At 42.4% G+C, this 25,074-nt stretch overlaps 1 protein-coding gene across 3 annotated transcripts in view; it reads right to left on the minus strand.

The window, feature by feature from the left end:
• Positions 1-25,074, minus strand: part of BRF1 (BRF1 general transcription factor IIIB subunit) — a 178,570-nt gene that overhangs the window by 54,263 nt on the left and 99,233 nt on the right. For all 3 annotated transcript variants that reach the window (XM_086612720.1, XM_086612721.1, XM_086612722.1), the window contains 4 exons: positions 20,259-20,385; positions 18,651-18,690; positions 18,469-18,561; positions 17,491-17,769 (listed from right to left, as the gene is read on the minus strand). In XM_086612720.1, coding sequence (XP_086468846.1) covers positions 17,491-17,769; positions 18,469-18,561; positions 18,651-18,690; positions 20,259-20,385 — 539 coding nt within the window. The remainder of the gene's footprint in view (positions 1-17,490; positions 17,770-18,468; positions 18,562-18,650; positions 18,691-20,258; positions 20,386-25,074) is intronic.

The raw sequence follows: 25,074 nt of genomic DNA on the forward strand, positions 1-25,074 counted from the left end.
AGTTAAAGGTTATGCCACTAGTCTAACAGACACGGAAACTTGTTAACTTCAACAGTAATTCATTAGAAAAACAGTTAATCACTCCATTCTTTCCAGAAATCCTCCCTGTACTATATGTATATTTTAAAAGCAGGTAGTACCAAAATAGTCCAGCAATAAACAATGCCTTTCTGATTCTGAAAACTTTTCTTTGAAAAGGTAAGCTCATGCTTATTGAACTACATAGCAATATAAAAAGCCCTTAAGAAAAAAAACCTTTCAACCTCCCAAAATAAATACAGCTGAAAGTTAAGCTTTTGAACTGAAGAACATCTTGACACTGTCCTCAAAACCAGCAGCAGATGTTCCTCTTCTAGAATAACATTCGTGTCCCCCAACACCTTTTGAGAACAGTGAAAAAGAGCATCCTTTATGCAACCTACTTTCTCGTCATTCTTTTTTAGAGCTCACAACCCTGCTGCCATGACCCAGTGCTCAGAGGAAGGCTGCTCTCAACAATATGGCAAAAGCCATTTTTCACTGACGAAACCAATAACCATCAATGATCAACTCAACAAATACTCACCCAGAAACATACTAATTAGCTACTACAAATGATGTTTCTCATCTCCAAAGCCCAGACACAGTACGAGCTCCCATGCACAGGCTCAGGTTTTCTCCGACTCGTGATTTCTGCGACTAGCAATGCCAAGACTGATGACAGCACTCCTGCCAAAGGTGCAACACGCTCACGTCTCAGCGCTCATCCACACATCCATCCCCTCCTGCCTGAGCAGTTATGGACTTAAAATTGGTTTTAAGATGGAGACTATAAAGACAGAATTCTCCTACTTATTGCTCTTTTCCATCCGATTGCCAGCTCCCCATTGTATTTTCCTCCTTTGCCTTTTATGCTGTTCTTGGCATCTTTTCTCTCCTTTCCCTTCCCCCATCCTTCCTTCTTCTTGGTGCCTTCTGGCCTGTATTTTCTGCATTTTTTTTTTTAAATCTCTGCAGGGGTATCCAACAGTAACAGTTTATATAAAGGGAGAGGCCAGGGAGAAGTACTGACCAGCATCTTAATCAGTTCCCCTCTCCAAACCCCGCAAGAGCAAAGCACGGCCGCATCTCTTGCAGAGGGCGAGGGCTGTACAACGCCCTGGAAAGCTGACAGCGAAGGCAGCCGAGGCTCAGATCAGTCTCCAGCTCACTTTCCCCGTGCCACCAGACCACTATGTAAAACAGCAAGAGCACTTTACACCCGAGCCAGCCGTCAAGGGAACAGCTGGTTTAATGTTTAAGTGCTGAAGCATCGTTTCTGCAAGTGCAGCTTGGCGTTGTAGCCAGGTCTTGCTGTGGGTGCTAAATGCTCTGCTGTCCGTCCTTGCAAGCCCAGGACCCTTGCCTGGCTGGTACTCAGCCACCCCAGCAGAAGGACACAGGTTTTATTGAGAAGTAAATCTACTCCTCTAACATCGCACCAAATAAAACGAGACGGGGAGCTCTGCGCTACTGAGAACTTAAAAGCAAATCCTAGAATTTTGCTTGGATTATTTTTAGCTGTATTTTTTAAAATCATGAATCAATTTGTGTTCCACCCGGAAAAAATCTGAATGTATAAAGCCATATATACACACACAGTTTGTAAGGTACAAAGACACAGGATTTGTACTGAGGAGACTCACAATACGGCATTTTACAGGCTAATTTGACTGATTGGAACTCAAAAGCAAAGCTAACTTATTTTCCTAGGACATGACTGAAAAGTTACGGTTGGCTCAGATGATAGCCCCAAAATTAGAGCAATCTTCCTTTAGCAGAAGTACAAATGGCTGAACTTCATGAGGAGTGAAAACCAGAGCCCAGCCTAACTCCAACACATCTCTTGCCTCGGCAGAGGTACCACGCTTACCCTTGCACTCCCACCCCACAGCCCCCCACCTCCAGGACAGGGACACAGGCCAGTGTCGGGCGTGCAACGGCCACAGACTCACATCCACATTAACGTGGCCTACGTCAGCTCTCCCATTAAACAAGCAGTCTTGCTCCCAGCACCACGATCTGGACCAAAGGGCTGCTCCCGGTTAAAATCAGTCCAGCAAAATAACTCACCCAGACGAGTGAGGAAGAGGAATGAGTCGAACTTTCCACTTAGCATTTTCTTGTGATCACCCTTATGGTCTCTCAGCAAAGGCAGGCTAACTTCTACCCTCTCGTCGAGGTTCAGAGGTGGTCTATGGTCAATCTGATGACAAGCTCAGCATCAGCCACCAGAAGCCACCCAGACTACAGAAACGCTTCAGCAGGCAATTATTAGCATTAAGACAACACCACAATACAGTGCATGAAATTATATACCTGAATCTTTATTCAGAGGAGAAAAAAATCAATTTGTAACCTGGCCATTTAGCACACTGTCTGGGTGGACTGAATGGTGAGAAGCTGTTAACTGAAAGAAAATTATCAGGTAGGAAATTCCTTATTTTGTTACCCAGCTTCTTCCTTCCTTCATTGCTAATGAGAAATAGCAAGCAGGGAATTACAGTGATGGGGAGAGGAAAGAGAAGGTAAAGGTTTATTACTCTTCTTATTACTATTTATTATTACTATAGTAGCATAACAGGTGAGAGCAGAAGTACCTCGCAAAAAGCAAAAGTTTTGTAAATGAAGACGCTAATGTGGGAATGTGGCCCAAAGGAGAAAGCCTCTGTGATGGCCAGGGGCTGGATTCAGAGCAGCTATCTGGCAGTGTTTCTGGCAGTGTTTTATGCCGCCAGGACTATCGGAGACGTGGAGCAGAGAGAGATGACACACATAAGATCCTGACCCTGGTTCAGTGATCAGGACCATCAGTTGGGGTTTACAAACCTGGAAGTAGGAGACATGAGTTGGAACTCTTAAAAGGTGGCAGCTACAGAAATGCAGATCTCTGTTAAGAGCATCAGTCCATTACGCGAGAGACAGTCGCAGCCGGCACAGTCCATGCTTTTAAATGAAAACCACGGAGGTTGCACCATCTCATGTCAGATCTTTTTGTCTCTGACCATGCCTAATGGCTGAGAAACAGGTAGGTGGTACAGTACTTCTCTGCCTTGCTCTGAACCCAGCGCTCACACAGGAGCCCTGCCCCAGGGACCAAGGCATTTTTGTGTCCATTCCGGCAAGTATATGAGGCACATAAGGATCTCTGCAAAGTACAGGTTTTGCTTGGGTGGCTCCAGTTGAGAGTGGAGCAAGACAAGCTCACTTGGTCATCCAGTCAAACTGCAGCACGTGGACTGCAGCAAACTCCTCGAGAGGACGTGCATTTGTTCCTCCTCCTCTCCCCAGACGTTTTAGGGACTGCAGCAAACATTTTCCCAGATGCACAGTAGACAGTGGCAAAGGGTTTAACATTTTGCCTGCAGCAGCTCTGAGGCCCCGATGCCTTGGCATTTGGATAGACTGAACCGTAAGTACAGCATAATTAGCATGTGTACTCCATATGCTTGAGATCCATCATTACCGCGCTGGAATGCCCTCTGACACCACAACTTTCCAAAAGAAGAAAGTTGTGGAGAAGTTCCTGGAGGATAATTTGTCTTATTCTCCAGGAACAGTGGAAAAAGGCACTTCCGTGCACAGGAGGTTTTGGTGGAGCTGGAGAAATAACCTTTTCCCAACAAAGCCCAGCAGCATGATTCACCTATAAATAATGGAGCCGGTTTCAAAGCCAGTCTTTCGAGCTAATGGCTATCAGAAAGGCCAGCCATATGCTTGTACAACCTGTCATTCTGATTAATCTCAACATCTGACTGTTGTATATAAAGTTTATACAGTAACAGGACTATGTTTAATAAGTCATTTTAGCTAGGTTACGTAGTGCTGATTTTACAGTTTCTCACCAATCCAGCAGTCTTCTCCAGGGTACAGGCACACAAAGGACCCTGTTTAAATGTTGATTAGATGCAGAGTGAAGAAAAGAGTTTGGAAAGATTTCAGTAAGTGCTGAAAACCAGGTAGACTGGTAACATGTTGCAAAGAGAGCACTGAAAAAGATAAGGTCCCACGTCCCACTACATGTAATTAAATCTTTATTTAAATATATAAGGCCTCTACTTAACACGGTATTGCAGAGGCAAGAAGAAAGTCACAATCATGGCTCAGTCTCATACACACTGAAAGGTTCATGTTTTTTTCTGCCATGCACCCATTTTATTTACAGCATATGGCATGGTATCAAAGTTGTTCTTTAATTAACGGAATAATGATGCTTTCCCATGAGGCTTAATCTAAGTTCACCACAACATACTGTATTATGGCACCAATTCTCAGAAACATGACTATGTACCCACAGCCAACTGGAGAGAGGGATGTGCATTTCGTGTACCAATTCATTTAAATACATTCAGCATTAAATGCAATATTGATTTCTTTGAAATCTGTGAAGTTAATTCTGCATTAACTAAAACAAAGTTATCTTCTGAAAATAAGCTTTGGATAACTTTCTACTATTTCATTAAAAAATGAAACCCAACCCTCCAGATCATCGTTTCAAATTCAGACTTACTGTCCTTTTCAATGGGACAGATGTTTATTTCTATTTTATTTCCTTTACTTCTTTAGATAAGACCAGGACGGATTGTTCTTTATGCTAGTTTTAACTAGGTAAACTCTTTCCACAGCAGACTTAAGCATCATTAACCATGCAGTGAAATAAGACCAGGATAACACGCTGACAGAAGGGGCAGATGAGGAAAGAGCTAGCAAGGTGCACAGACAAAAGCACCTGAAAGTGTAAGATTTTGATCTTACTAGCAAGATAAAGTAGAGAATACTAAAGTCCAGACAAAACATTCCCATGCAATTCTCTTCATGCCATCAAAATCAACACAAGAATCTTTAAATTCTAAAATAAAGCCAAGCAAAGGAACATTACTGTCAACGGGTGCCAACTGAAATGAATGATCTGGGTTGAAAGCGTTTCCTGACATAGCTGCAAGTTGCCGCAAAGACCTCAGGGCTGTGGCAGCAAACGTCTCTGCAGAACAGCTCCTCACCTCCTGCCGAGACCAACCAGGCACGTGGACCTCAACTCTGCCATCGTCCCCACGGAACAAGGGGATGTAGGTGGAACTATGCCACTTCAGGGTCTTCTGCAAGCAGGACCAACCTGCACTCCTCACCTGAGCTGGGCGTAACAGACCCAAAATAAGGTTAAATCGCTATTTCTAGCAGTGACAGCAGAGAACCCGTGACTTTCGGCCTTTGCTCAGAAGAGGCTTCCGAGTTGATGGAAGCGCCTTATAGCTACAGGCAGCCAGCACGGCTGCGCCAGGGCATCCGTACCCACCAGCATCACCGTGGGGAAAGCCAAGGAGCCAGTTATCAGGAGGCTGTGCCGGAGGCTGCAGAGGCAGGGATCCCAACGTCTGCATCCACAAAAGTTTCATTCTCAAGGTGTTTCTCAGCTGCTACCGAGAGACGATTTCATCACTGCGGTGACACTGCAGTCAATCAGCTGACTGCGTATCTGCCGGCCATAAAAACTCACAGATTATGCTATTCCACATTTTGCCTAGAGGAAGAGGACCGATTTGAACAATACAAAGTCATCTAAGTCACAGCCTTAATTATACTGGCACTTAAAAAAAAAGAAAGGAAACAAGAACAACAATTTGAGGCTTTTGTGCTATTTTTAGACACTACATTTTTCTCCATATTGTAGTAAAATTAAAAGTAGAAATCTTTGGACGCAGCAAGGAGAATGAAGAAGCTTGTCAAATTTTGGGGAATCAACAATTAACATAGTAGCAATTAATTCACAAGAGTAAATACACGACACTGTAGGGTTCCCTGTCTGTTCTGTCCCAGTGATTGTTTAAAAAATTTGTTAGGCAAAGACATAAAATCAAAAATGTTCTTTGTTCATTTTTCTTTAAATTACCACCACTGCAAACTCATGCTGGTATTTGAAAGTCAGTCTAGGCTCTCCCTAGTTATACATCCTTATTATCATAAACATTCCACAATTGGAAATTACTTTTCGTGACGCTAACGCCAAAAAGAAAATAGCTGTACTGCATCTGCAGAACCAAAAGTAGTAAAATGTAATAAACATTCATCTTTGTCCGTGGCTCTGCAAACCAATCTGTTCAGCACGTAGGTGCCATTTTTACACAGTTGCTTTATTACTACATAATTATTGATGGATCAGCCAAGTGCTCTCTCAAGGAAACACTGTTCTTAAAAATGGGCTTGTTAAAAGTTTAAGTGTAAACCTTAGGATAAAAAACAGCTGCTAGATTGCATCTGATAGAAACCTTAAAAGAGGGGAAAAAAATATTGGAGGGACAATTTCAAAAAATGCTGTGTTTGAAGCAGGCATGAAATTGAAGCAGACAAGAAACTTTAATGTGATAGAAAGAAAGAATTGGGGACATCTGTACCGAGAATAAGTTGTAAGTAGCGGGAAGAATTATCAATCTAGTGATGTGCCAGCTCTCTGCATTTCAATTGCTTCACAGGCCATACCATAAAAATTGTTTGCAATGAAAGCAGTATGAAGAATTCCTACATTTTATTGCTCCCAGTGATATTCTGCCCAGTTTGCATGTGTACACCGATTGTAGCCTTTCAAGTACAACACCGTTTCGTATTAGTACCTGTTTAAATTACTCGCCTACAAACATCGTTCCATGTTCAAAATGCCTCACTATTAAATTTTCTGTTTCAGTCAAAGTACTTGAAGAGTTTTTATCAAGCTTTCAAGAGCAAGAAAGTTTCATGCAAGCTGTTTGAAAGTCGAGATGAAGCAATGAACTCTAAATTTAAAAGAAGGCTTTTTTCAGGAGAGAATTCAGCGTGCCTTTTTGAATTCCCTCCCCACCTTGTTAAACCAAACCTCTTCATTGCTCGCAGATTTCTAAGTAAGTGTTGCATTTCTGGAGCTTAACTTCAAGCATCAACCTTGCTCCCCCTACAAAGAGCCTGTATGAAGAATGAACTTGAGCAATAGCATATCTGAAACTGCCCGTTCCCGTTCACTGAGGGATGGCAAAACCTCTCCAGCACTGATACCTCAGTGCAGGCATGAATCCCACTCTCAGCCTCCAACTACACGTAGCAGTAGTGCAACTACATGAGCACTTACACCAGCAGATATGAGGGGGATGAGCTGGCAGGGTAAGACACGTCTTAACCTCAGCCAACAGCACCCACGATATCACACCCCGCCACACCTCTTCTGTGTTAAAACTGGAGGCCAAATTCAAGCAGTGCAATATAAACCAGGGATTTTATCTTGACTCTCGGGGAAGAACTTAGCACAGGAGCTTCGGGTCAGTTCTGCAGCAGCTACAGAGCTGTGAGAAATGGTAGTAGCACGGAAAGCAGTACTGCTGTGAAGGGCAAAAACTCGGGCTTGAAGTGCAAAGAGAGACTTTATGGAAAAGCAGCTTCTCACTGAAGCAAGTTTTATTTAATGAAAAACTCCGCCAGAATACAATATCACCATCGGTGACACAATTTCATGTTGACACGGGGGTTGCTGCATTTCAATACATGACTTCTATGGTCATGTAGATTTGCATTTTTTACCTTTAGCAGGAAATTGGTAAGGACTGCTAAGCGTAAATTCCAAAATCAGTCATTCTCCTTGGTCCCATATAAATGTAAACCATTTGGCCACAGAGCACTGTTTTAATTCCTGCCCATCTGTGAGCACACGGTGGCTTCCTCACCGTAACTAAATCAAACACGGTATTTAAGTAGCAAATTTGCTGAAAAATGGTATCCTTCCATCCACTGTACGCCTGTTTACTTCTGGCTTCTGCATTTATACCTATACCAAGAGCCTTGTTTCTTGCTCTGAATTTCTTTCCAGGTACTACTTAACAGCGTTATTTACTCCCTCTCATTTCAAATTCATTCCCTTATTTCTTACTACACAGTTGTAAATGTCCACGTCTTTTGTCACAGAAAACAACTTACTCAGTCTTAGGCGTACGCGTACATTTCAGTATGAAAGCCGAGGCTTACCTTAAACTGCTGACTTTGAAAGAAAGTATTTTCTGCTTCCTTTTAGCAAAACTTGGCTGCAAAAAATGCCTAGAGTCAACTCTTTGCAATTCACCCCCTAATTTGGAACCTCCCTTTCCCATGCAGCCTGCCCGCATCTCCTCCTCCAACAGCTTCAGACCTGACCCAATAGAGTCCACACAATCCTAGATAAAAGATCACGATTTTTGTTATTAATAAACAATCCATAGCTGGTCTTATCTACCAGTTTCTACAGTTTTGCACCACCGTAATTAATGAACACCGAAAACTCTAACTGCAATTTTTTCGGCCCTACTGAATGCATTCTGGTGAGTGCTTATGAAAAAAAACATCAAATTGAAGAGCTGAAGAGTACAGTAGCCTCATGTTGACAGGTCACTCTGATTCCAGGTCAAAGTAGACTCTATATTTAGCTGCTTTGATTATAATTGCTTACAGGATAAAAAATAAATAGCAATTATCTCATTGTCACACAAGAAAAAAGACCTAATAAATGAATCAATCCTAAAGTAACATTGAAAAACAAATTATTTCAAAAGCAATGAGGGGTAGTAAAATTCAGTTTCCAAAATTGGTTTTAATTGCCAACAGTGTCAACATTCATATTATTCCTCTATTGGATAATACATCCATGTCAGTTATGAAAGCATTCAGCTAACTAAAAATGTCCAACTACAATGACACAATTCTAAACTCATGGCAATTTTGATCAGCAGTCCGTAGCGTCATATTCTGAAATCCCTAACTACAAGGGTCATCTACGCAAGTCGCAGTCCAACCCATGCGTACACATGTTTATCTTGACTACTAAGACAGTCCTAAGGATTTCAGGCCAACAACAAAACAGACCAAGTGTGTAGGGGTGTGATGACCTTAATCCTTAAGAAGATACAAGAATCAATTTTTCAAACTAAGTTCAAAGCAAAACAACAAACTGCTACACAAAAAAAAGAAAACCTTGCAGAAACGGCACTCTCTTTAAAGGGTTTACTCCAGTGGATTTTCAGTTTGCAGGTACTGCCTTCGCCAGCTGAACCTGTACCACAAGAAAATAAAGTACTAAATAGAGGATTACTTTAGCTTTTTCAGAAGAGGCAAGACAAACGCAAAGTGGTCAGGATCCACCACAGCATGGCACGTGGATTTATTACGCACCATATTAAACACAAAGTAGCTAAGCCTTGCAAATCTCTCTGCACTGCATTTCCTTCTTCCAAGGGCATGTTTTGTAGCTCCTTGACCTAGGTTAATAAGTCTTTATTCTCATAACAACTGAGACCACGAAGCCTCCCTGAACTGAACCCAGGCCTCCACTCCTGACATTTCAGATACCGTGATGAATTGCTCAAATAACATCTTCCTGAGCAGGTAGCTTTCCATGAGAATTTAACGTCCTCTCCGGAGCCTCCACGCATTTCACCTTCCACAACTCTCTAACAAACAATTTCAGTTTTCAGTGAGTTTTTTGGTGAAAGACTTTTCTTCCTTTTTGGCAGAAGGGCAGGGCAGGAACGTCCATTTCTTCTTCAAACTGGCCACTAACCAAATAACTGTGAGCAGCAAACTCTGGCAGGTGCAGAAAAGGACATATATAATTCGCATACTAGCAGGGAGTTATTCACATTTTTTAGCCAGGTTTCCTGTGTGTCTGTAGGCACCTGCATCGTCACCCCCCGACACCACCTCCCCTAGTCTTGTTTTAATCTGCAGCCTATTTCAACCAAGAGTGGCGCAGTGATCCCTGAGATGGTTACATTTCCACAGGTTCCTTGAGAATCGGTCCCTGGAAGGATGGGAGCAATTATAAATGGCCCTGAAAGTATCTCCCATGCTTAGAACCAGCATCTTTTCAGATGCCAGGGAGTGCAGACAGGACAAAACCTTGAAAAGAAGTCCCAACAGAAGGAAAATTTTATATTGGTGCCTAGAAATGCTGAGGCATCTAAGTCAACCATGAAACACAACCCTTCCTTAGTATTTGGGGAACAACGATTTTCATAATTCTGCTCTTTAGGTATGGGAAAAGGACCATTTCTAAAGCTCCAGCTGAGCTTCTCCTTTCCTTCCTGCATGCCCAGCTCTGTGCTCCTGGACATTTCCACCTCCTTAAGCCCAAGCCTAGGTTAAGCAGATGATGGTAGACCTGGACTTCCCCTCAACACAATGGAAAATCACGCATAAAAACCTGCTCGGGTTGATTGCTTCTCCTTGCTCCATTAAAAAGTAGTATCGATGCAGCAGCACGCACATGTCAAATACCAACACACAGAATGATGCACCAGAGCCCCGTTCGGCATGTTCACCCTCTTCTCCCAGCCACGTGCCTCCAAATCGGAGAAACAGCCTTGCTGCCACCTCCTTCTCCAAAGTGCCTGTGGCCAGTAGCCAGATGAAGCAGCAAGAGAGGAGAAAGCAGCTTTTTTGCCTTTTTTTCCTCAAGCAAGAGAGGATGAGGCCTTAAGTGGTAGGTGAGCCTTCTCATCAAAGAGTAACGTAAAGCTTTTACACTACTCAAACTGAAAATAAAACTTATTTTCCATCATGCTTTTACTGGAAGAATTCAAGACAGAAAACATACATTGCCCACTGCCCACTCTGCAGTTGGGATGAGGCAGGAGTCAGGGAAAAAAACCTCCCATCCTGGAAAAGCTTTTAAATAATCTAAAAACATTTCCCATTCCAGACAAGAATTTTATGCAAGAAAAAAATAAGAAAGAGAAGAAGAGAAGAGAGAAAAGAGAGATGAGAGATGAAGAGAGAGGAGAGGGAGAGGGAGAGGGAGAGGGAGAGGGAGAGGGAGAGGGAGAGGGAGGGGAGGGGAGGGGAGGGGAGGGGAGGGGAGGGGAGGGGAGGGGAGGGGAGGGGAGGAGAGGGGAGGGGAGGGGAGGGGAGGAGAGGAGAGGAGAGGAGAGGAGAGGAGAGGAGAGGAGAGGAGAGGAGAGGAGAGGAGAGGAGAGGAGAGGAGAGGAGAGGAGAGGAGAGGAGAGGAGAGGAGAGGAGAGGAGAGGAGAGGAGAGGAGAGGAGAGGAGAGGAGAGGAGAGGAGAGGAGAGGAGAGGAGAGGAGAGGAGAGGAGAGGAGAGGAGAGGAGAGGAGAGGAGAGGAGAGAAAAGAGAAAAGTGAAAAGTGAAAAGTGAAAAGTGAAAAGTGAAAAGTGAAAAGTGAAAAGTGAAAAGTGAAAAGTGAAAAGTGAAAAGTGAAAAGTGAAAAGTGAAAAGAGAAAAGTGAGAAGTGAGAAGAGAAAAGTGAAAAGTGAGAAGAGAAAAGTGAAGAGAAAAGTGAAGAGAAAAGTGAAGAGAAAAGTGAAGAGAAAAGTGAAGAGAAAAGTGAAGAGAAAAGTGAAGAGAAGTGAAGCAGGGCATAAAGAGACTCCCCTTGCCTCGAAATAGTTGGGATATCGGGACAGCCAGGCTGGTCAGCAAGGGGTTAAGGGTATTCATTCACATGGGATGTGGCCAAGTAAGATTTAAGAGATGAGTCTGCTCTGTTCGGCTCAAGAACCCAAACCCCACTCTCCAATACCTTCTCCTGACCATGGTGTCCATTACTCCGAGGCAGTTCTTTTTCATCAAGACTTCTGACAAAAAACAACACACATTTTCTTATAAGGAGTGTCTGTATCAATAAACCAACCCTTTGGAAAATTCCTAAAACATCCACAAATGTTCTAAAAATGTATTCACATGATTTAGCTTATTCTTTCACTCAAATTTATCTCCCTGATGGCTCTAACAAACTGCAGGTTTATCTCCAAAACTCCTCTCAAGATTTGTTTGGAAATCTTTCAGACAAACTATATGATTAGTTTTCATCCCTTAACCTTCCTACTTACTCACAGCATGAATATGGAATGAATTTATAGCATCCCTATACTTTAATGAAATGCAAAGATCCTGCATGAAAAAATGCGTACACAGATTTTGGAGTAACACATGCACACACGCAATACTTGTGTGTGAGTGACACGCGTAGTCAAGTAAGAAAATCATGTCATCTGTAATTCATACCCAAGGCTTCAGGTACCAAAAAACTGCATTCCAAGCAGCTGGTGGTCTTCTATTACCACGCTGGCTGCAGCAAGCTCTTCACATCTCATTAGCAGCGTAACGAAGGCTCAATCAGGGATACAGTCTATCAGAGCTGTCAAACACCGGCACATAAAGGTTAGATTGGAAATATTAGCTTGTATCAGGGCTTTTACTGCTTAGATCTCAAAATTGGGAAGGAACAAGTCCTGCCATGGAAAATATTTTCCAGTGAGCAAACGGCAGATGGGGACGATGATCAAACCCTCAAAGTGCTCAGAGGACATCTTGCGAGGATGGTGGCACCAAGCAGGTCACACACGCTGCTCATTTCCACAGGTGGGGCTTAAAACCACAAAAGCAACTGCACCATCGAAGCCAGAGTTGGAAGAAGAGCGATGAGGATGAGGATGAGGACACACATGCTTGCACTGATGACCAAGTGTACTTTGCATATGTAACACAATTAGCGCTAAACTCAGCAGCTTTATTTCCCATGAATGCAGCAATTATGATTTAATAAGGCTTCATAATGCTCTCTCTAATTACTGATTACATCTTTTTGTATACTTTTATATGCACGTATACATTTATGTATTTTCAAACAGTTGGCACTGATATACTCAGACAAAATCTGAGGAAAAAAAGGAGGATGCTAGGAGAAGAAACTAGCCCATGGAGGGGGTCAACACCAATCCGTTGATGAAGCAGCAATTGCGAGCAGTGAGCCTGTCCCCTGCCAGGCAGCAATCCAGGCTGGGGCTCCCAGATGGAGCGACCAGCCCTCCCTGGCACATGTCACCACCAATAGCCATCCTCCAAGCGTTTGCAGCCTGTGGGCCCTTAAGCATCCTTCCAGGGAGGCTCAGACCCTGCTAGAAATGTCACTTTTCTACCAACTTCCCTGCCCACTGTGTTGCTGGCACTGGTCGTCTGCTGCTGTCAAATAAACACAGGTGGATCATGCATGCAAGTATTTTTCCTTGCTGGGTGAGGGAGCTGAGCCTGCTCACGGAGGGATCCAGCAAGTCCCAGGTCCAGGACTTAGTCTGAATTGGGAGGTGGCAGCTGGTAGGGTGAGGGGGATAAAATCTGGAGGAAAAGAGTAAGACCAAGGAGGATGAGCCCACCCCGTCTCGAATAACTTCATCTTTAGCCACTTTTCACATTCTCCTCGAGCAGAAAGTGGAAAAGCGCTGGTACACAGGGACGATAACTATTCGATCAATGAACACTGTCTGCGTGGGGTCTTTAACACCCACAGAAATCAATGGCAACATCTTTCGACCTCAGCCCGTGTCAGATTATGCCAGCAGCAGTAACGGAGGCATAAACACGAGGAGCAATAAGTGAGCAAACTATTAATTATGAACAAGCACAAAACCTTTCTCATGTATTCTTTGTGAAATTAGCAGCGAATGCAGTTAGCTGGGTGCCTAACCAAGCACAAGATGGTACATGCACGGTGATTTCTCACTGCAAAAGGCGATTCCTTTCATCAGGACGTGCAGGAGCGTGTTACCACTCACCCCACACATGTTATTTGAAACCACTGCCCTAAATGACTGCATGTGAATTTTGATTCGAAACAAAAACTAGATCAGGTCTCAAACACTACCTAGCTTAGGAAGGGGAACTTACACCCTGTATTTTACCTTTATCCCTGTCATTATCAGACCTTCCTCGATTCTAGTCCTGGCCAGAACTGAGTTTGTGACTTTTCATTTCGGTGGCAAGAAGAGACGAACTGGCAGTGTACAGCCGAGCAGTGCGACATGGGAAGAGCAGGGTGACAGCCAGAAAATATCAGGACAGAAACACCAAGAAAGATGATAAATTATCTGAGGTGATATAAAAGGGACATAAAAATACACCTCAAAGGGAAATTTTACACCAAAGAATGTTATTTCTTAAGAACGAAGTCCAGGATATTTGACTGTGGTAGTCTCCTAAAGGAAACAGTGCCCTGTTTTGAGGAACTGCAGAATCAGAAAGAGCATGTAGAGCGTGGAGAGGATGCTGGGATGCTGCATGGCCAGGAAAATGGACAGACTGATGTGTCCGATCTCCATCTCTGAAACAGAGATCTCACTATAAAGCAATTCTATCATAAAGAATTAAGAAAGAAGAAGTTTGCAAAGTCTTGAACAGATTTCAGCTTAAACGTCTCTGCAAACTAATACACTTTGTAGGAAAAAAACAGTTAAATGTAGTGTTTATTCTAAGCACTTTACTGCCTCGGACTCATTAACCCGGTACCTTACATGCTCTCTTTGTAATGCAAATTTGCTAAAATACTATGCTTTCCATAAAACATTCATATAGACAAGCTCACGCTGCTCAAATACCAATTGTAAGTGGAGCAAAAAATACACCAAATTTTTCTTAATACTTGGGCTCTGCACCTAAGTCTTATCTGCACAAGCAGTTTGTGAGAAACCACCTGCTGTTGCTGCAGCCACCATAGCACAAAGGTGGAAGATTTCCCAAAACAGCTGATACAGGCAATTATAAACTGAATTAACACATGCAAAGGCCAAATGAAAAGACTTTGTAAAAGGTACCTACAGCAAAGGTTTTTTTGAGGAAGAGAGATCATCACCAAGAGGAGAGGAGATACCCTGCATTTAAGGAGGCCAAACATTGCACATACTGCACCTGCTTGCTGAGCTCCTATTTAACAGCCAGCTGCCCAACTTTGCAGTGTATCACCACGAGGGTTTGCTGGGAATCCTCACCATGTAGCACCAAGCACACCATTTCCAACCGCTGCACTGACCAGACTTAATACACCCATCCAACAACACATGGAGCCCAGCAGGAGGTACAGAATCATCCTGACTAGGGTGTCCAGCCCAACCAGATCCAGACGGTCCACACAGTGGAAGATGACTCAGGGTTGGAGAGGGCTGAGGGAAGGGCAAGGTTCCTGGTTTATGACTTACACAGCTGTCGAGAAGGACCAAAATGTCACCTTAAGGGTGCAATGTTACGATGACTCTCTCCCTTCTCCAATGGACTTAGGTGTTGGAACACGAAATACCATAGCAAACCTAAAGCCAGCTGAGATTCACAATATAAATCACACTAAATTAGATTCAAATACACAAGATACATGCAGAAAATTCTATGATCTTTTCCTCCCCTCCACAGGCACCAACTACTTCTGTTTCAAGATGATCTATAATTGTGCCATCTCAAACTGAGCAACTGCTCTCATCCTATACTTGGTTTTGAAAACTGCCGCTTCTTTTTCACACTTGAAGAAGGGCCCAGAAACCTGAAAATGGTTTAATTTTTACAACTATACCAGTTGGGCTTATAGAAGAGGATACCACCTCCACGTACAAATCTTTCCCAGATGTGCCAGAACTATGAGGCAGAACTCAAGACATCATAGCCTGAGGTGACAGAAACATCTACAGTGGTTTTCATCAGAGTTCAAAGCTAAGATGCACAAGCGACCAACGGGAGGCAACTTAACAAGGAGTTTTCTTTATTCTGCATAATAATATGCCAGCTGCAAGCCAGGTGTACATCCAAACCCATCTGCCAGACCTGGTTCCCGATCATCCAAAACACATCAAGGCTCTGTTAGTGCTCTTGAACTCAGAAGACTTATCTCAGGGGAATGATGCACCCACACCACGCAGGCACCACGTGGCAAGGGCTCGAAGACTGGGAAGTGCACCCCAGCACAACTGCCCCACAGTACAGACACAGACAAAGTTAATTTGACTTAACATGAAACTTTTAAATGACTAAAACAAATTAGCAGAGACACTTCCAAATCAAAACAAAACAAAACAAAAAAATTGGGGGCAGGATCTACAATCAAAATACAACCAAAGCAGTAATTCAGCATATGAGCTTCACAGCATATGAAGAAAATAAGTATCTCTTCAAACACCCACAATGATTTGTCAGATGCATGAAAAGAGAACGAATATACTGAAATCTATTCAGTTTTGAAATTCGGTTCATTTGGCACATCCTCCACTTTTGAAGGAAAACGAACAGCAAATGCAGACAAGCCACAGCATGAGCAGCCATGCGCTCTCCTGCCCACCTGCCTGAAGCCCGACTCAGAGCAAAAGACCTGGCTATACCAGCTTAGTTTCATCTTTAAATTCAGTCCTCAGCCTGTCCATTAAAGCGGTCAATAGCAATGCCAGCTGAGAAATGTCCATCACTGGGAACTCATTTTTACAGGTCACTGGCTAGCCAGACAACAACAGCTCCTAGCCATTACTGACCTCTCTTCGACGCGAACCGCTGATTTCCAGGAGAAAGACAAGCCACGAGCCATCTATTTTCTTAATTGTAATTAAAACAAAACCAAAACCACTCAACTGTTTCTGTATGATTTCGTTCGTACAAAATAGAAACGCGCAATCATCCTGCTACATTTCTGGAATGCGAACACTAACATAATAAGAATCTGAATGCATTCAGTTCATCTCTCGAGGCAGGGAGTACCTTATTACAAGTAGGTAACTTGTGATAGAAATTAGCATCAGAACAGTTTGGATAACAAAACGTTCTGCTGCATCGACCCCCCCAAGTAAGCTGACAAAACAGATTCGGACAGGTATGTCTTATGATGGAAAAATTAACTGTGATAAAGAAAGGATAAAATGTCCTTCAGATACGTTCTGTTCTCAGAGTCATTAAGATGCAAAAAGAATTTTTAAAAATGCTATTTCCATAAAACTCAAGAACATATAAGAAAAAGCAAACAAAACTACTGTTTGCAGTACTATCTGCCTTAATGGCTCTGGCAAAATTGGCTTCCTTAGCTGATCAGTCCTGCTCCCACTGTACTATACAGAGCTATGTGACACAGATAGATCTGGGAGTTTCAAGAAAAATGGAGCAAAACCACCAAAACACACACCAAAGTCTACATCAAAGAAAAAAACATATGACCAATTATTTCCTCTTACAAACATATTAAATATTTGCCATTTCCAAAGATTCTCAATCAGAAAAACAGACTGCATCACGTTTGACTCCAGTAAAACATCTCCTGAGAAAGTCTGCCTTGATCAAAAATTCTCATACTTGGGTTTTAATTCCCAGTCATATTTACAGGAATCCGCTTCCTCCAATTTCCTAATTGAGACCGCATAGCTTGAAATACGCCCATCAGCTATCATATGACTGCAAATCTACTTGACTAAGAGATACACATTCTCAGGCTTCAGAAAATAATTAGGCACTCCAGATTTTCTTGCAACTTCCTGAGGAGCAGATGCCAACGACCTGTATCAACAACGAAGACCACAGGTCTCATCCAGCCTCACAGCTCCCATACCTCGATGTTACAGTGACTCATGGAATTGCTACCACAGTAACCATCAAGATACGTGGAAATTACACAACAAACCCGCAACTGGCTGCACGTGTCAGGTTTCCACTCTGAGTTGAACAGATCTCCTACTCACCAGGGTCTTGGTCCTTGGTGGATATGCACTCTTTTATGGACTCTGTTATGCCAAGACTAGCTGCAGTGGGGAGTGGGCCAAGCAGGGATTCCAGTGCAGGTGGTCTTACAAGAGCTTTATTTCCATTTTTGCATTCCCTATCTTCATTTTTCTTTACTGCATCCTTCTCATGAAGTTCATTATAAAAGTCTTTGTTTAAGTGATTAGCAGCTGCTTCCAGTTCCTCATCTTCTGCCTCCTCCTCTCCAAGTACACTAGAGGTATTATCTTCTACAGAATCTGTAAGGAAAAAAAACCAAACCAACAGATCATTGCATACCATCTGATATAAAAACGAAATAAATAGAGAGGTGCTTACTTAAAGAATAAAAATCTTTAGAGAAAATCTGTACAAGAAATATACAATATTTTAGTACAATGTATGAATACATGGAGTTTCCAGATGCTCTTCAAATTGATTACCTTGGCTATTAAAATGTATTTTTGTGAAAACAGTCATCATCTAGAATACAAGTATTACGTTATCAAATCATGGCAGGTAAAAGGGCTTTGCAAGAGAGGCCTGCTACTTACTGGTATAATTACAAATGAAAAATAACCAGTTCAAACTGCACAAAGCCCTTCCGTATCAATTGGTCAACTGGGGGATTTGGTGACAGAAGGGTCTTGATACTGGTCCACTGCACTTTCAGTGATGAAAAAGAACATTCTCAGATACCAGTGCCAAGCTTATACTGCACCAGGAAAGAAAACCAACCGAAATCATTAATGAATTGTCATTGTAATGAACAATGTAATTGTTTTAAAGACTGATACATGAACCAACAAATTGGCAGAGAGAACCCAAATGCAACAGAGATCTTGTACTACGCAACCATATATACGATCACATTTATCACAACAAAGTTCATACACACAAGACTGCCTGCAGGGTCCGAACACGTTACTATTTAAGTAGCCACAAGTCTATAGACTTACCATCTTTAGTAAAATTTGCAAATACGCCTTTTGCTTTTGGTCTACTGTTTTCTAATTCAATCTCTATTTCATCTTGATAGCTCGATATTTCACCTGTGGTGTTGAAATAAAAATAAAACTCAGCAATCATCGATGTAATTTTGAACAAATGACTGATATGTTACAGTAAACATAACTTATACCTTCAAAGTCCTCCAGCTTTTTTGATAATGCCTTCTCAAGCTGAAATAAAAATAAACAAAATAAACGTGAAATTACTAAAAAAACCCAACTTTGTGCTGTTTATGAATTGTATATAGAGACACAGAATTGTAGGGTATTTTAAAAGCAATAAGCAGGTTTAGAATCCCAACTCAAACTACTTCACAGTGTCAGACAGGAAAGACAGACAAGTTCCAAAACACCGACCAATTTCAAATGCTATCTCACCCATCTCTATACTTCAAAAGGAACCTTCACTCCAGCAAGCTGCAAGTAAAAGGCCCCATTCTTCAGCAGTCAGCCTCTATGACTGTGCCTGTAGATGTGAGCAAGCGTCAGGACAGCGCGGAAATTGCAGCGCCCAGGCCAGACATAGCGCCCAGGCGATGGCAGAGTGAAGCACTGACCTACAGCACCTGCCAGGCTCTTGAGAACATCATAAACATGCCTACAGACCTTCAAATGATAGCATATTTAGAACAGCAAAGACAAAAAACCTGAAAAGCTAATAAAAAATTGGCTATGACGATAGTAAAATCTTCTCCTCTGGTGCCAGCTTTAGTTCATGTTTTGTAAAGAATTTAAGCCACATGAGAACTAATCTCTGTGGAAGCAGGTGTTGTACCGCACAAAAAACCAGCAGTCTCATTAAAGTAATTGGGTTATCGTTCTCATGCGTTTTAAAAAAAAATTACATGCAATGGCACTTCACCTGACCACGGGTATCACCTTAAAAACAGCGCACGGCTTCTGATCCAGTTAGAAAGCTTACACCTTTGCAAGCCGGATCCTTGCTAACCGGGGGAAGAGTACATACAGCACATCAAAGAGAAGTGCAGACATGAGGACAGCCACCTCAAGGCCTCCATGCTACAAGCTCAGCTTAACTTGTCACACGAGAGCCTCCAGTTTTGTAAGGACAAAAAGATTTGATGCTTTGGTGAAAGGTCAGGGCACAGGAAGGGAAACATCCATGCAGCAAGAAAGCAAGCATAAAGGAGATAACAGTGGTGGGTGTAACTGCATCAGCTTGCAAACGGGGGAGCACCCGGGCAAAGTGCGCTGAGCCCCAATCTACAACACAGCAGCTGAGGACTGAGCACGGAACACTGGTAGCCTGCAAAACATGGAAGCTCAGCTGGTGCTTGTTTGCTCGGCCGCCCAGACGTCCTCATCGGCACTAACAAGAGCAGTGAGCCTGTACTTCCTGCAGCAGCTGGCTAAGATGGTTGACGTACTTCGATCCCACATCAGGGAATGTTTAAAGCTATATTTGAAGGAGCATGTCTCTCTGGAGAAGGGAGCAAAAATGATACAGGAGAAAAACTTCTACATACTCTTTTTTTCTTTAACTGGGAATCTACCCCTTTGACAGTAAAAAAAAAAAATAATCCTTTAGTTAATGGGTGAGCACTAATGCTCACGCTTCTTTCAAGAACCTCAAAATAAAGGTAACTAATCCTTGTCAAAGGCTGGTCATTAAGTATTAGCTGATTCAAAAAGTTATTTAGTATTAACTGATTCAAAAAGAACTATTCACAAGGAAGAGAGAGGACAGAAATACAGACAGCATCCGATTCAGAATTCACCTGCTGTATCTTCAATTTTTTTTGACCAGCTGTAAACGAAGGAGGGTCACATTCTTCTTCCAAGTCAATCCTCATAAACTCGTCTATAGTTAGCTGACTTGTTGGTGTATCTTCAAACTCTGTCAACCTACCAAAGCATACCGTATGTTAACATAGCATCTTTAAAAACTTTTTAAAAAGTAACAAAATTTGTCAAACTGCTAAGTTACAGAACAAACAAGTCGTCTTTAGAAATTGGCTCAAATGCAGAATACATTAAAACTGAGGTGATACTAATTGTTTCATCTCATTTCTTAGACTATGTAACATACACTTTTTTACACACATTTTTAAATTAATAAAGACTGAACAGAAATATCACAGCCACCACAGTCAATTAAGTATACACTGACAAAACTAAGACGAGGAACGCAGCTCATTCCTCCTGTCTCGTTGCTTTTGTTACCAACAGCAACAACAGAACAGATTCACAAACTAAAATATTTGCCATCATAGTTTAGGAGCACACTCAAAAATATTCCCGATATGTTAGCATGATCAATTTATGTAAAGCAAATGTTAAAGTAACGTATCTTCATCGGACTGGAAGAGGGACAAGAGGTCATCTTCCCAGGACACAAAGAAGCAGCAGTAAAACAAAGGGCTCGTCTGCATGTTGTACAGATGGAATAGATGAATGCATGTAATTTTACAATAATATACTTGTATTTGTTTAATGTTCACATTTTAAAAGTTCCTACCTATGTGAGCGATAGGACTAGCTCCATGGGGAACTGCCATGAAAGCAGTTGAATCTTTCAAAATAACTGACTCTTAAACAAGACGATGTTGTCATAACTCCATCCACAAATTTCAGCATTTTATACAGGTGGTTGAGAATGAACACATCCATTTTACAGATGGAGAAAGTGAGACAAAAGGTTAAGTACAAAGCCAGGTCAGGAAATGTCTGGCAGAATGCTCTTCTGACAGAAAGTGCCCTTTTAATAATATCAACATTTTCCATGGGAAAACGGCAATGATGGGTCTGCAGCTGCTTCACTGGAATATTCCCATCTTCCAGAGGAAGCAAAGCCAACAACAGCTTCCATCTGCAAAGCGAGGAAACCAAAAATGATGATTCAGTACTCCCAGTACAGGGCCTTTCAGCATTTCTCCTCCTCAAAATGCAGTTGTGGTTTTCTCTTCTGCCTCCGATTGCAACAAAACCCCTTCGGAAGGAGGAATTTTCTCTAGGACAGAAATTCAGCTTCCAATCAACCCCAGGGCCGAGGCCAAGAGCACCTCACCAGGTTCTCTCCTGACATCCTATCAGTACCTGTATTTCTTTATTTTACAGACTGAGGAGCAAGACAAGACGGCCCATACAAAGGGACGTAACTTGAGCACACCTTGCCTGGAGGCACCCTGCTCCGGCAGCACAGGCCACAGCACTGAGAACCGCACTGGGAGCACTGGGCATCTCTGCGTAAAACCAACAGGAAGCAGCACGCTGAGCCCAGGCACGGGCAGACCGGCCAAAATTAGTGCTGCTGAGGAGAAGAAAGCCTTGGAAACCTCATCTCGGAGTTCAGGCATCTCCATGAAGCCCCAAATTAGACATGTATTTGGGAGTGACTGACAGTCCAAAACTTTCCCTCAGAGCAGCATGGACCAGCTCCCTCCTCCTCCCTTTCAGATCAAACTGGAAAGGAGAGGAGGATGCTGTTGGCAGCGGCAGCACCCAGCTTTTAATTAACAGACTAGAAATCTTTCTCAGTGCTAACGGGCTTCCAGCGTGCATTACCCACCTTCCAGGAGGGAGCCTAATCTATCAGGCTAGAGGAAAAACCTGGCTAGGGTATTGTTATTGTTATTTTAATTTAGGATTCATTTAATGCCAAACCCACGCAACGCTTCGGGGACACGTATATTCCCAGTCACCATCATTAAACTACAGTCCTCCATCTCTCCATGTATGAATCATGCACTCACAGGTAGTCCCACCTCGGCAAGACTTTTCCTCCCAACCAGCCTCATTAAATCGTTATTCTCCTCCCACTGTAAAAAGCCAACATGCACTTTGGCAAAGACACCCAGTTTGTTCACCCCACACTTGCTCTGAGTTTGAGACGAGCAGCCAGGCCCAGCGCCCAGCGAAAACAGCAACATTTCCAGGCATGTGCAGCAACAGAGAAAACTCCAGTGGCAAAACCAGTCACTCATGAAGCAAAGTTGGGGATGAGATGACCATGATTGGGTTTCAGAGCCTAATCCCATGTAAGTCTCCCTGCAGACACCCGAGGTTCTATCTGTCCCTCTGCTTGTCCACCATGTCGTGTGACTCACATCATGTACCATGCACCCATCAGACAGGAGCCTACGAGTGACCCAACGTGCCGGCAGCTGGCACGAGCTTCGGCTCAAGCACCAGCTTCAGCCCTGAGCAAAAACAGCAGCACAGGTCTCTCCTAAGACCTTCAGTGCATCTGCATTAGGACAGGGCATTGCCATATCGTGTTTGCCAGTGGTGCTACCAAGGAGCTCAAACCCACAGCACAGCATGGTTCCACAATCTCACCCAGCCACCAGTGTCCAGTCCCATGCTTGTGTCCTCCTCTTCCTCAGTCCTGATCCCAGCCAAACGGGGCAAGGGCTGACCACCCGGCAGTGAGGGCTGCCAGTGTGATGGTGCAGGCACAGTTCGGTGGCAAGCCCAAATCTAGAGCAGCACATTACCTCTTCACTTCTCACCAGTCTTAACCAAAAGGCTCTGGTCTTCCTCCTGAAACGAAGAACCATCTCTGATGGTCAGGATCACAGCCTGAGCATCATCTCTGTGGGAGAGCAAGCTGTTCACTCAACATTTTCTCCTTTAACTTGATATAAATAAATACCTGCGTTTGCCAACCACTTGCCTGCCTCAACATTTTGCATTGGCTGATATCCTGTCTACATATTTTTAAACATTTCTTTAATTTTATCCAGCGTTTGGACACATGCCACCACGGCAACAAACTGATGCACGCAGCAGTCTACACCGCATGAAACAAGGTAACATTAGTTTGGCAGCTATGAAAAACTGACGCAACTTTAATTATAAGCACAATAATTTCAGGGGCGAGGGAGTGCCCTCATTAAAAAAAAAAAAAAGAAATAGCTATGGGCTATTTTTTAAGTTCCACATAAAACTGATATCCAAGTTCATTTTACACTTTTGTTAATCTAAAAAAATCTAATAACAGTTGCCATTTCAAGTCATGCACAGAAGAAGGAAAATAAACAGATATACAAATTAAGTTGTTATTTCCTTGGCAAGAATTCAAAAGGGCTCCAAAAATTGAAATTTGGCAGACAAGTATTTTCTATTTATAGTCAAAGCAGAGGCAACTGCTACAGCTCAGGCTAAGATTCAACTTGCAGTATAAACCCTCCTCTTAACAGTTTCTCACAGCAAACTCTTTCAAGCAGATTCCTTTGGGAGAAAAGTTTTTCCAGAGCTTGGTGTCATCTGCCCCTAACCCCAACCCTTTTTTTGAAAGAAAAATTTCCACAGCTTTTGTTCCATCCATTTATGGACAAAACCACACCTCGTTTTCTGATAAAGCACTTTTGTGCACAAAACAGTAAACAGATTCTGTTCACACTTAATTTAGCTCCCAATAAGGGAAAATGGGTCAGTCATTTTGAAGTTACAAGCAATGTTTTTTTCACTTTGTTTTGTTTCAGGGATACTGTCCAGTGAAGACTTATGAATCCAGTCTACAGCTAAGGAAGAAAAAGACTCCTGTGTGCAGCTAGCTGCTTGTTTTTCACGTTTAATTGAAATTCTGCAGCAGTGGGTGTGACAAAGCACCTAAAAGAACATGGTCTTCTGGACTCCAACTCATAAATGCTTCAGGAGTCCAAGTTCAAAGTCTAAGAGGGACTTGTAAGCAGAGAACATTTAGGAAAAGCTAGGTATACACAAACAGCTACACAAGAACAGAGGTATCTTGTGCTGGACCTCTATACAGAAGGGCAAACAAATTATTCAGAGACAATTGAGTTTTTAAAGTGTCAACATGAAATTTAGCCTGCGCAGTCAGCCTTTAAGTTACCTGTTGTGAGAGGTCTTTTTAAAGTACTTAAAATATTTTATTAATGGATTAAAAACAGTACTAAGCTGAATATTGGCATATTGTTAGCAGAAATACATGAAAGAAAACTTTATTGCAAGATAAACTGGTGGTGGTAATTAAACTCCCTGGATTTTTTCCAAATCAACAATATAATTAAAGCCCTAAGTAATAACCTACATGATATCTACATAATCTTAACTGTCATATCAATTACAGATATTCTAGTAACAGAGCAGCTGATTTGACAACTCCAACACTTGTAAACTTTGGAAAAGTACGGGATTTACTTTTATATCTTAGTGAAGTACCAAAATACTGCAGTATATTCCCACTGTTTTAATTTAACGTTCATCAGTGCTGCCTACTACGCTAAATCTGTGCACTTACTCATAGGAATGAAGTTCAGAATTTGCACTGATGTGGTAAACCATCACTGGTTTTTATACTACAAATTTAACGGCCTATTGCATCATCCTTCTCTCCCTATTTTTTTCCAAGCCATACAAAGTTTATGCATGAACTATTTATGGAAGTATGTAAACACATATCCTAAAAGTGATACTTAATACAGAACATGTATGAGAAATAGTTACTGAATGCTTCCTACATGGCACAAAAAAAAGTTTTCTAGTATCCGCCAGTATGTAAACGAAGAGAAGCACAATCTCCTTATATATAATAAAGTATTTTAAAAGCCTAAATGAATGAGTATCTCA

Source organism: Tauraco erythrolophus, chromosome 6, assembly GCF_009769465.1.
Source record: "Tauraco erythrolophus isolate bTauEry1 chromosome 6, bTauEry1.pri, whole genome shotgun sequence".
In the NCBI taxonomy this organism is placed as follows: Eukaryota; Metazoa; Chordata; class Aves; order Musophagiformes; family Musophagidae; genus Tauraco; species Tauraco erythrolophus.